Consider the following 12,638-nt stretch of genomic DNA (forward strand, 5'->3'; position numbering starts at 1 on the left):
AACAAACTCATTAAAGTCACTTCCACAATCCAGCATGAGTAATGAGAATATTTTTTACGTTTACGTTTTACTTTTTTTTTAGGATCTGGACAATAACAAAACCTTTACTTCATGTACAGATTTTTGTAATTGTAATAATTGTAATTAATCAACATTCCAATGTCCTCAGAAAAAACAAAGATGATTAGAGCCTCCGACTTAGGGACACCAGTGAAAAACCAGCCAAGATGTTACTTGAATAAACCTTTATTTCTCTATTATATCAAAGTCTAGAATCTGTAGAAACTGTACACATTAACACAAGGCACATTCGCTCACTTTTCACAGTTCATTCATGAGCCGCGGCAGCATCCACATTTACAAGCTCTTTTACATGACATTTTATTACAGCGCCTCTGCTTTTAAAACCTCTATGCATTTCATATAGTTATCTGCAGTGCACAAACGGGACATCGGCTGCGTATGCTACATATTCCACACACACACACACGGGAGTCATGCGCGCGGGGCGGGGGCTGCTTCACACGGGACACGCTGCTCAGTTGGTGGGATTTCTTTAGAAAAGTCCTTTGTTCTTCTTGAGGTTGACCTGCTTCCAGCTCGGTAAAGTGTTGAACTCCTCTCTGCTCATGTCCAGGGCGCGCTGGAACAAACGGCATGTTAGAGCATTTACACCATGGGGAACCAGGGGAACAGGGGTAGCAGATCCACCTGTCCCGTTGGTACAAACCAGGGGTGTGACGGTACATGTAAAGTGTTGAACCGTTTCTGTTCAGTATGTTCGGTTCGGTCACTTGTGAACCATTTCGTTACAATTTTGGTCCATTTATTTACCAATGCGGCGAAACCAATGTTTCACAGATGCTATTGAGTGACGAGGGCTGGGCACCGTTACAGACGAGATGCAAGCTGGTCATTTTATGCTCACTACTGCCACCTCAGGTCTTACATGTAACTGCAGTCTCTATATTAAGCTCGTGCATGACGGCACTTCAGACCCGAAGTAACAACTTTCTGAGTGACAGTGCAGGATTTTAGAGGCAGTTGGAGGAAAATACTTGGTTTAAAAATGTTTAAAGTCTGTATAGTCCCTTTAAACTCTTAACTCCCGGCTGAACCGAGAGGATATTTTTCCTCACGTCAGATTTTTTTCCATCATTTTTTTTGTTGGGTATTCAACTCATATTTGTAACTTTTTTGTCATTTTTAGTCACATTTTTGTCATTTTTTGTCAAGTTTTTGTTATTTTTTTGTCCAATTTTTATCACATTTTTGTAATTTTTTTGTAGCATTTTGTCACATTTTTTGTAATTTTTTGTAACTTTTTTGTCAAACTTTTGTCATTTTTTTGTAGCATTTTGTCTTTTTGTCATTTTTTGTCACATTTTTGTCATTTGTCATATTTTTGTCAATTTTTTATCACATTTTTGTCATTTTTTCGTCCGTTTTTTATCAATTTTTTGTCACATTTTTGTCAATGTTTTCTCACTTTTTTTTGTCACATTTCCATCATTGTTTTCATCTCAGTTTTGTTACTATTTCCACAGCTTTTTTCGTGAAGCTTTTGGACTGGGGTAAAGCCAAACTGGAGAAAATGTGCTCGGTTCAGGTGGGAGTTAAGGGGTTAAACAATCCCATAAAGGAGCCAGCTGAGGTGGCTCAGGCATCAGTTTGGGATGCCTCCTGGTCGCCTCTCTTGCGAGGTGTTCAGGTTGAGGGACTATGTCTCTGTGGCCTGGTGTCAACGGGCTCCCCCCAAAAACAGCTGGAGGAATGGATGGATCTTTAGAGACAGTTGGTCCAGGGACAGCATTAAAGGTGCATTATGGAAAGTTTTATGTGGGAAAAAAACCTTGATGGCTGTGTGTGCGGTTAAGCAGGGCACCTTTACTCTCCGTCACAGTGGCCTCTATGACGCTCCAGGGTTTTTTTCCTTTTGAGTTTGTGGTAAATTTCTCACAAATATGTTGTTTTTTTTCATGCGTAAAAAGTTACATAATGCGCCTTTAATGGAAGTTCATACAAATGGAAAAGAAGCAGAAGAAAATGTTTTAATTCTTTATATAAAAGACTATTGTCTGCTTCGAGAAGACATACTTGTGTATAGATATTGAATAGAATACAATATAGAATAGAATAGAATAGAATAGAATGCTTTATTTGTCATTACACACAAGCATTATGAAACTTGTTTGGCTCTCAAAGTCTCCATAATGAATGATACTTGAAATATATTGAAAGTATTGTTCAGGTACCGGTATCGGAAACAACAAGTATTCTTAAAGTACCCGCACCCAGCCCTATGAGTGACTCTTGGCCGTATTATTCATCAGAGCTGCCTTTTGAGTGGGGATTTGTACACCTCTAGTACAAACCTCTCCATTGATCACGGAAACAGACTTGTATCAGAACCGGTACCTGGAAGTCGTGGTCGCTCAGGTACAGCTCCAGCCGGAGGGGGTCCACGCCCTCGGGCAGAGGCCGGGACAGGAGCTCTGACAGTGGGTAGGTGCTCTGACAAAGGCGGGCCAGGACGTCCTCCACCAGGATGATCTGGTTACACACCTCCGCCTCCTGCAGCGTTAAAGAGAGACGGGACAATATTAACACTGTTTCAACATTTGTCCATAAGGTTCTTTTAGGAAGACTTTACTTATTTAAACACATGTTTTGTTATACCTAGTGAGTGTATTTCTAAAATAACCATATAAACAAGTGAGCACTGGTCCATCAGCCCCTCCCCATCACCAAATGTTCCACCGAGTCGTAAAGCACTACATTAAAGGAGTGATTCTCTGAGGTGTTCACTTACATTCAGCAGAAATGACCTGCAGCTCTAGTCCTGTGGTTTGTAGCTTGTATTGTTTGATTTTTAATAGTTGCTCCACAACTCAGTTGATACTGAGCTATTGTGCAATATTAAAGTATTAATAGTACAAAAGCACTGATTTATGGGAATTAATGGTGGTAATATTAATATAAGTAATAGTCTATATTCCATAAAATAGCATATATCAATCATTTTATCTTCAAGCCTTATATCTTTTAAGGAGGTGGATGCAGAGGGACAGTTTTTTCTGTCAGCCCTGGTTTGATGGCTGTAGTGTATGAGAAAAGGTGCAGTGACGATGATCATCCACCAGAGGTCACTAACTCATCTGCTTTAGTCAAAGTCCTGCTGCAGGAGCAAAACATTCTACTTTAATATAAATGTGACACCTTTTAAATGTACCTTTAAAAACTTCAAGTACAAAAAGTGAAAAGATATTTGATACAGATTCTGAAAAGTAGAGTTAAAAGTGCCTTAAAACCTCTTCACCCCCACTTTAACCAAGCACATGACCTCCAGGTATCTCTTCTGGATATGAAGGGTTCGTGTGGGCTCACCCGCTCCGTGATCTCGGCGATGTCCTCGCGGTGCTCCCAGCTGGGGAACATGTTGGTGAAGGTCAGCGGCTCCAGCCCCGCGTGGATCAGGTAGGCCTTCGGGGGCTTCTTCTCATTCTTACCTGCAACGCAAACAGCACACTTTTCTTTCTCCATTTCCTTCAGTGGAGATTACTGCCATTAATACTTTATGATAAGACATTTTTTAAATATTGTTTTCCCCCCCCCCCTAAAACTGGCAAAATCTAAATAATGGTCAAAGCCAGGTTTAAATGTATGGTTTTATTTTGTGACATATTAGTTACAAAGATTTGGATCTTTTTTTTTTTCTTTCAAAAATAAAAGATTTTTGTCAGTTTTTTTTACTGACAAAAATCAGTAATAAATAAATAAATAATCAAAATTCTCAAAAAAATCAGGCTAGAATTAGATATTGATTTATTTTTTGACAAAAAGCCCAATGCCGGATTTGTTTTATTATTAATATTAGTGCAACATTTGTTTTGTCCTCAGTATATATAGCTCATTATAAAGCATTTGCATCAATTTCATGAAACTGCAGGCGAGTTAATTTGCATTTCTGTGATGTGACCCTGAGAAGTGTCCTTGCAAATTGTGAACAGTGCCTTTAAACAGGCCAGCAGCCCTCGAGACTTTTTCTAATGTGTAAATGACTTAACTTTCTTGAATTGGATTCTTTTAATACAGTTATTTCTGTTCTTGTGACTCTGATATGATATTGACTCCATAATAGACACAACATATAAGGAACAGTGTGCGTCTAAGTCTTTAGGATTTGTTTTTAACTGGTAGCTCTCCAACAACTTCATGCTCTTTAAGTCGCCCTCGACTGAAGAAAGGTCGGTGACCCCTGCATTAAAATCATCCAATAGGAATGTGTTAGGAAAGTTAGGAATGAGTTTGGACCATTTCATTTACTTGCTCCCTCTGTCATTATGTGTAAACATAAAAAACAGGTATAGGAGCTTTAAAAGTGCATTATGCAACTTTTTATGTGAAAACACAAACTTGATATTTGAGCATAACTGACCTTTTTGTGACCCGATGTATGAGAGATCAGCATGCAGCCGGGACTTTTCCTCACAGTGGTCTCTACAACGCTCCAGAGGTGAGAGCAGAGAAAACTACCTACTAGAAACTCTAAAAAACTATTCATCCTGGAGCATCATAGAAGCCACCATGATGGAAAGTAAAGGCGCCATGCTGACCACTGGGTCAAGTAAAGGTCAAATACACACAAATAAAAAGTTCCATAATGCACCTTTAAGAGTCTGTAGGAGCGACTGACGTGGAGATGTTGTTGCATAGGGAGGTTTTTTAGACATTAAGGGACAAAAGTAGCCACAAATCTCCAAATTGCCACTGAATGAAAGTCTTGCAGCGTTTTTCAGTCGAGGCCGGTTAAACATGTCAATGAACACAAGTGTGTAAAATGGCGGCGGCGCCCGTGTGTGACCTTTGCAGTAGAGCAGCACCGTCTCCATGGCGCACTTGCGGTCCGAGTCCCAGCGGATCCGAGCCGAGCCCGTCTCACAGTCCAGAGGCCACCAGCCCTGCCACAGGTACACCTCGTGATGGTTATCCACCAGGAACAGGGCTGAGGAGGGGCACAGAGCAGCGTCACACACCCCCTCGCCGCAATCCTCTCAACCCCCCCACACACTCACCGGGCTGCTGGCCGGTGTACAGCTCCTCCTGGTGGAAGGGCATGGAGTTGACCAGCTGTGGCTCTCTGCCTGGGTACAGCAGCTCCACGGCCGTGAAGTCCCCCGAGCTGGAGCTGAGGTGGAACAGTCGCGGAGTGAAGTTGAACTTGCCGGGGTCTGAGGACAGTCAGGTAAAGATATCACATTAGAACTAATCGCTTCAAAACAACTAAAAGGACTTTACAGAGAGAGAATTGCCTCAAAAATGTTCAGACCTATTGAACATATTTGAAAAGTTTAAAAACTCCACAGTTGGACTGAAGCGTCCCTGGTGAGGGCAATGTTTCTAATGAGAGGAAGTTTGGTCACAACAGTTACAGAAAACCTTTGAAAGATCTGAGTGACTGCTTTCATCAGTCTTTAGATCATTCCTGACCCCGTCTAAACATTTGTTTTAGCTCATTTGTTTTGATCAATACTTCTCATACTTTTCTGTCTCTCAGTATTGAATACTTCATACTTCTGGACACTTCAGGTCGGTTACAGCTGCTGAAAGTAACTTCCTGATGCTTTATACTTGGGTTTTCTTCAGTCTTTGACATTTACTTTTCTTGTCATCTCACTTCTTATGACAGCTGGTGTGTGTCCCGTCCCAATGTAGCTCCATTCCTCTGACCAGCTTTTAACAACTTGACTTTTCAGAGTTTTTCAGATGTCGTGTGAGACGAGTGTGAACCTACTTAGGCCACACGTCCTCTCATTACAAACACTCGGGACACTTCCATCCTACAGCCTCTCAGTTTGACAGTTGAGTATGAAAAAGTGAAGAAAAAATAACAAAATGGCAAAAAACGTTGCCCTGTTATTTAGTTTTAGACTATCAGACTATATTTTGCAATACACTGTGGGATCTTTGGATGTGGATGTTGGGTCAGCTGATATTGTAATGATAACTTGGTGCTGTATTCACTCATGTCTGGAGGCTTCTCAATGCCTCAGAGCAGAGGTCCCTCATGCAGAGCAGAGGTCCCTCATGCAGAGCGGGGCCTCACCCTGGAGCATGCAGTCGTAGGCCTTCCTGTCCCTGCGGCCCAGGGCCTCCCAGAATCCCCCGGGCTCCGCTCCCTCCTCGCACTCCAGCACGTTGACCCTGCTGCTGCTGTGGAGGCCCGTCTCCAGGGGGCAGCTGCACACAAACAACAATACTTGATTTCAGCACAGGCAGATAAATGATCTTCAATGTTTCATGTGTCTGAGAAAACACACAGACTGAGCAGTGCCTTGGATCAGTGTGAGTGACCTGCGCTCAGGGGCCACACCTATGTGACCCTCAGCGGGGTTCCACCTCAACACAAATGATATGGCTTAGTCAGATTTGTGTCGGGTGACTTTATTGTGCTGGTCCGCCCCAAAAAGTGCAAAAATAATAGTTATACCAGGTTTCAGATCCACGTGCAGTGCTATACAAATTTACAAGTTTGTAGTCCGGCCTTTTCAGCTTTCCTGGAGCTGGTACCTGCGTTGCACTCAGCTCCCCTTCATACACACACACTCCTCCTGTGGTGCTGAAGGCCCCCTCATATAGTATGAAGCCCCTCCCACAACACAATTAACTGAGAAAACCAACGGTTTCTCTACATACAGAAACAAAATCACAAAGTAATTAATTTGGAAAATTCCCCAAAATAGCTAAAGACAATAATCTGTATACTAACAGCCATAAAACGGGAAGTCACGTGATGTCCCGTGACGTCACCCGGAAGCGCCCTGCGTATCACGCAACATCATGCGGAAGACGCCATCACTCGGGTTGGCTGAGTGAGGGTGTGCGTGTGTACTGGAGAAGTGTTTGCAACTCGGAATAATCTATGGATGGAAAAAGGTTTGAGCAGCGGCCAAGTGTGCACCCATGGCGGCTGTGGTGACTGAGAAGAACCCAGAGGACAGCGGTAAACAGTCTACATGGTAAGGGAAAGTTGGTCTGAGTGAGTGTGTGTGTGTGCGTGTATACAGGTGTGTTAGTGTCGTGGCCTCCCCACGTTAGCTGACAGCTGCTCCGTCACAGGGGCTTAGGAGGTCCTCCCCGTTTTATCTTTTAAACCATCATGTCCCCTCCTGGAACCGCCATCTTGACGTGGTGGAGGGGTTTGAGCACCCGAATGATCCTGGGAGCTCTGTTGTCCGGGGCTTCGTGCCACTGGTAGGGTCTCCCATGGGTCAGACAAAGAGCGGTTCAGAAGCCCCTTATGAGAGACCACCAGGCCTGGTTAGAATCATGAGGCCGTCCTTCTGTGGACCCACCACCTGCAGGAGGAGGCATAGGGGCTGGTGCAATGTGATTTGGGCAGCTCCAGCAGCGGCCCCCACGACCCGGCAACGGACAAGGAAGGGATGGAAACCATCATGTAACTCTAGGGCCACATAGTGGAAAAAAATGGACACCAAAAAAGCTTCAAGCACAGTTTAAACCAAGCTGCAGTTGGTGTGGCATTTTCAAAGCAGCGTGTCCTACACATCCTTTCTTTCAATAGACTTTATGGAGCTTCAACAGAGCACACAGACAGTCGGGGACACCACCTTCAGACCCTGTGAGACACTCACTGTTCTTTGATGCAGTTGGCGGCGCTCCTGGACACCTCTCGCGTGTGCACCTGGGACTTGCAGCCGTGCCACAGATAGATGAGCGACTGGCTGACGCTGAGCAGGAGCATGGAGACCCGAGAGCGCAGGCTGCTGCAGTGACACGTCACCTCCAGCAGGTGGCCCTCCTCCACCGCCTCCCCACGAACGCAGTACAGACGCCACGAGTCTGAACACAAGGACAGTCGGTCAGAAAGAACATGGAGAAATCACTCAACAATAAGAAAAAGATAATCCTTTAATAACAACAGGGTCAATCATAGCAAAGAGACTGCATTTATTATTTTTTTATGCATAAAAAAGTTGATATTATGCTGTTGCTTTCCATCCCAGCGGCCTCAATGGTGCTCCAGGATCAGTTCTATTTCATGTTTATTTTGGGGTCCTAGAACCAGAAACTCTAAAAAAAACAATTGAAGATAAGGGACCATGTCAAACATGCATCGATATTCACTTCATAATAATGCACCTTTAATTCACGCTTTTTGCCATTACACTCTTTAAAGCCATCCCCAGGAGTCTGTCGAGGAAACATTAATATTGTTAAGAAGTGAATATGTTTTGTAGCCAACTCTGGCCTCCATGGAACTTGTCATTTCCATTTTTTTAACCAACTAAAAGATTCAAACATTGCTCCATTTACTCATTTGGAAGAAGGAAAAAGGGATCAACTACAGGCCTTAAGACGAGCCGCAGGTAAATAGAGAAAAAAACAAAAATAAAGTCATTTTATGTTTTCATGCCTTATTTTTGCCAAAATGGCCAATATTTTAAGTGAAAAAATAAATTAAAAATGGATAGACCCAGAATTAAATTCATGGTTTTATTTTGTCGACACTTTAGATATATTGTTGACATATTAGATTTTTTCAGATTGATTTTGAATCTTGTTTAGTTTTTCAATACAATCTGTAAAAACCTTGTTTTTTGGGTTCAAAACTGAATTAATCAGGCTGGATGTAAAAAAATTCCACTGAAACAAAACTTCCAATATATTGTTTAGTTCAAGTCTTGAAAGTTTGGAGTCTGTAGGAGCTGCTAAAGTGGGTATTTTGTTGTATGATTGGAGCAAATTCTTTTTTGAGAAAAGCAGAAGTGAAGTTTTCTCTGCTCTTCAGTACCCAGAAAGAAAAATACCATATTTGGATTATAGCACCATCTCCAGGAGCCTTCAGGACACGTGGATGTAAAATCTGTCATTATACTGTCATTAGCGACATAGTAGTTACTTCCAGTAGCGACAAAGATGTTAAGAAAGAAAACTAGCTCAAAATCTCAACATCGACCCCTGCAGGAGAAGTCAGAACTTTCAACCTGCCGTCTCGCCTTAAATTCCAGTGCATGTAATATTTACTCAGGTCCTGAACTGCAAAGTTGCTTGCCTTTCAGAAGAGGGAAAATGAAGCTTTGGTCGTATATGTAAATTGACTCCAGTGACATTGTAAAGTGGTGATATTCTGTAGATGTTGAGTAGATCCTGAATGCTGACGGTGCAGACTCACTGTGCGCAGTGTCCTCGTCCTCCTCTCTCCTCCCAGAGTGCACCACCATGCCCCCTTTAAAGCACTGCAGGAAACAGGGCGGCTCTTTGCCCTGCTGCACCTGGACCTGCCGCACACCAAACACAAGCATTACCAGCATGTTCTTCCACTGTGCTAAAACATGTACTGCATGTTCCTCCGTGCACTGACCTGTGCTCCTCTCTCCTGGTCCAGCTCCACAGTCATGAGAGCAGACGTGCCCTTCTCACTCACAGTGGAGCTGCGGCCCTGCCAGAAGAAGTAGGCGCACTTCTCTTTCCCAGGACCAGCCGTCCTCACCGGCTCCAGGCTCTGCCATCGCCCCACTGCAACACACCAGTCATCACCAACTCGAGCCAGCGCGATGGTTCCACAGCTGTAGTGGCTCTGCAGAGTACAGACCTGTGGTGCTGACCATGTACTTCCACTTGACCACGTAGGTGTCTCCCTCGTGGAACTGGCCGATGCTCTGCTGGGGCAGGCGGCTGTAGTCGAACTCCAGGATGTGCCACACCTCCAACCCCAGTGTGCTGAGCTGATAGCTCCTGCAGTCCTCTCCCTCCACCAGGCCGTAGCCCCGCCCCACGTTAAAGCCGTCCAGCACCGTGCAGACCGGCGCCCGGTGGGGGGGCAGCATGCGGGCCGCACTGTAGGCCTGCGGCGGCGAGGAGAGAGGCAACTCCTGCTGAGGGGCAAACATGACAGAGAGGTTTTTAACATTTCAATCCACATGAAACTAAAGCTGTCTCATAGTTCAGTGTCCTCTCTGTCAGCACGTACAAATGAAGGTCCAATAGTTTAGATGTTATTTAATGAGCGTGATATTAGCCAGAGGAAAGGAATTTGTGTCATAAAAATAAAACACTTTGATGAGGTACAACATTTGTCAATTTTCTTTTTGGAGATTTCTCCTGTAGAGTTATGTTGGTCCCTGCCCTCCATCTGCCATTATGACATGGTCACATTCTAGAACGTGAACGTGACTTATTGAAGAAAGAGATTCCTTCCCCAGGGAGAGTAACATGTGGGCGCTGCTGCACCTTGTGTCTGTGGAGGTTGCGGTTGTTGTTGGTGGTGGGGCTGGGGTTCCTGGCCTCGCTCCAGTCAGAGAACTTCTCCTTGAACAGAGTGGTCTCATTGTGCTGCGTCAGGCGTCCGAACACTGCCCAGTCAGGCCGGCCCTGGCCTTTCCTGCAGATGCACACACATCAGGAGGGTGAGTGTGGGGAAGAGTGTGGTAGGATGTTTTAAGTGAGGACTTGGGGACGAGTGTGGTAGGATGTGTCGGGTGCTCCCTTGGGGATGAGTGTGGTAGGATGTGGGGCGTGCTCGCTTAGGGACGAGTGTGGTAGGATGTGTTGGGTGCTCACTTGGGGATGAGTGTGGTAGGATGTGTTGGGTGCTCCCTTTTGGAAGAGTGTGGTAGGATGTGGGGGTGCTCGCTTAGGGAGGAGTGTGGTTGGATGTGTTGGGTGCTCGCTTAGGGATGAGTGTGGTTGGATGTGTTGGGTGCTCACTTGGGGACGAGTGTGGTAGGTTGTGGGGGTGCTCGCTTAGGGACGAGTGTGGTAGGATGTGTTGGGTGCTCGCTTAGGGAGGAGTGTGGTAGGATGTGGGGGTGCTCGCTTAGGGAGGAGTGTGGTTGGATGTGTTGGGTGCTCACTTGGGGACGAGTGTGGTTGGATGTGTTGGGTGCTCACTTGGGGATGAGTGTGGTAGGACGTGGGGCGTGCTCACTTATTGACGAGTGTGGTAGGATGTAGGGGTGCTCACTTAGGGAGGAGTGTGGTAGGATGTGGGGGTGCTCGCTTAGGGACGAGTGTGGTAGGATGTAGGGGTGCTCACTTAGGGAGGAGTGTGGTAGGATGTGGGGGTGCTCACTTGGGAACGAGTGTGGTAGGATGTGGGGGTGCTCACTTAGGGACGAGTGTGGTAGGATGTAGGGGTGCTCACTTAGGGAGGAGTGTGGTAGGATGTGGGGGTGCTCACTTGGGAACGAGTGTGGTAGGATGTGGGGGTGCTCGCTTAGGGACGAGTGTGGTAGGATGTAGGGGTGCTCACTTAGGGAGGAGTGTGGTAGGATGTGGGGGTGCTCACTTGGGGACGAGTGTGGTAGGATGTGGGGGTGCTCGCTTAGGGAGGAGTGTGGTTGGATGTGTTGGGTGCTCGCTTAGGGACGAGTGTGGTAGGATGTAGGGGTGCTCACTTAGGGAGGAGTGTGGTAGGATGTGGGGGTGCTCACTTGGGGACGAGTGTGGTAGGATGTGGGGGTGCTCGCTTAGGGAGGAGTGTGTTTGGATGTGTTGGGTGCTCACTTGGGGACGAGTGTGGTAGGAAGTGGGGGTGCTCGCTTAGGGAGGAGTGTGGTTGGATGTGCTGGGTGCTCACTTGGGGATGAGGCTGTTGCACTCGCCCGGGTCCAGCGGGTTGATGTCACAGTTGGAGTAGTCGAAGGTGCCGTTCCACAGGTGCTTGGCCAGCTGGAAGGCCACTTTCCTCTGGGCCAGCGTCACCTCCTTCCCGTGCCAGATGTACATCTCGCTGCCAAAGTCGAACACCAGGACCTGCACGAGGCACGAAGGGCCACAACTGTTACACATTAGCATTTCATAAAACATTCACTAATAGTAAACCATTATTAATACACAGATATAATTGGAGATATAAATGACACCACAGGAAAGTACCTAAACCATTCAGTTGCTTTCCGCCTTATTATCCGACTCTTAGCTGCGGTCCAGAGAAGCCTTCACTCTGAATTAAACCTGTCTGTCTAACCAGTTTTGTAGTCCTCTGTAGGCTAAATGAAGGCATTACAGAGATGACACAAATCTTTCAGAATGTCAGAATCAGCTGTAGCATGCAAATGAAAGTGTGCTATTGAAAAGTTCATACATCCTTAACCTTAAACAAATCATCAGTTTGTAAGGTCAATATATTAATGCCCGTATTAAAAAGCCCAAATAAAAGCCCTGTGTGAGTGAGGTATCCCTCAGGGAGTGTGACCTCTTTGGGGTGCAGTAAGCAGCAGCGGGGCATCTTGGCCCAGAAGTCGTCGTCGGGCACCAGCCTGTCGTCCGTCAGCCGGTAAATACAGTTGGTCTCCACTATGGCCGCCTCGTACAGCTCGTCCTCATCGGGAGTCCCCGTCCCTGACAGCACAAGGAGATAAGGTCAAAAGGCTTCATGAACATGCTCTATACCATCACATGAACATAACATCCACTGTACATACAGCACTGCATGAAGCGGAGCACCTCCAAAAGACTAACTTCATACAGTATAAAGTACAGTACAGTGGGAGGCTGCTGGATAAGAGCAGTGGAATTATTCAGTTAAGCCAAAGAGAAGAGTTTAAAGTTTTTTTAAAAGGACTGGAGAAAGTGTCCATTGTTGTCATTTTAACTACAAATACTTAGCCATG

The 12,638-nt window shown here is 45.6% G+C and overlaps 1 protein-coding gene across 4 annotated transcripts in view; it reads right to left on the reverse strand.

Annotated features, from left to right (window-relative positions):
- Positions 1-250: 250 nt before the first annotated feature.
- Positions 251-12,638, reverse strand: part of svila (supervillin a) — a 54,378-nt gene continuing 41,990 nt past the window's right edge. For all 4 annotated transcript variants that reach the window (XM_079575881.1, XM_079575883.1, XM_079575882.1 and 1 more), the window contains 13 exons: positions 12,221-12,366; positions 11,603-11,778; positions 10,255-10,405; positions 9,617-9,899; positions 9,386-9,540; positions 9,197-9,302; positions 7,656-7,863; positions 6,107-6,240; positions 5,076-5,231; positions 4,865-5,005; positions 3,388-3,509; positions 2,419-2,574; positions 251-643 (listed from right to left, as the gene is read on the reverse strand). In XM_079575881.1, the coding sequence (XP_079432007.1) occupies positions 557-643; positions 2,419-2,574; positions 3,388-3,509; positions 4,865-5,005; positions 5,076-5,231; positions 6,107-6,240; positions 7,656-7,863; positions 9,197-9,302; positions 9,386-9,540; positions 9,617-9,899; positions 10,255-10,405; positions 11,603-11,778; positions 12,221-12,366 (2,021 nt within the window). In that variant the 3' untranslated portion in view covers positions 251-556. The remainder of the gene's footprint in view (positions 644-2,418; positions 2,575-3,387; positions 3,510-4,864; positions 5,006-5,075; positions 5,232-6,106; positions 6,241-7,655; positions 7,864-9,196; positions 9,303-9,385; positions 9,541-9,616; positions 9,900-10,254; positions 10,406-11,602; positions 11,779-12,220; positions 12,367-12,638) is intronic.

Source organism: Gobius niger, assembly GCF_951799975.1.
Source record: "Gobius niger genome assembly, chromosome: 18".
In the NCBI taxonomy this organism is placed as follows: Eukaryota; Metazoa; Chordata; class Actinopteri; order Gobiiformes; family Gobiidae; genus Gobius; species Gobius niger.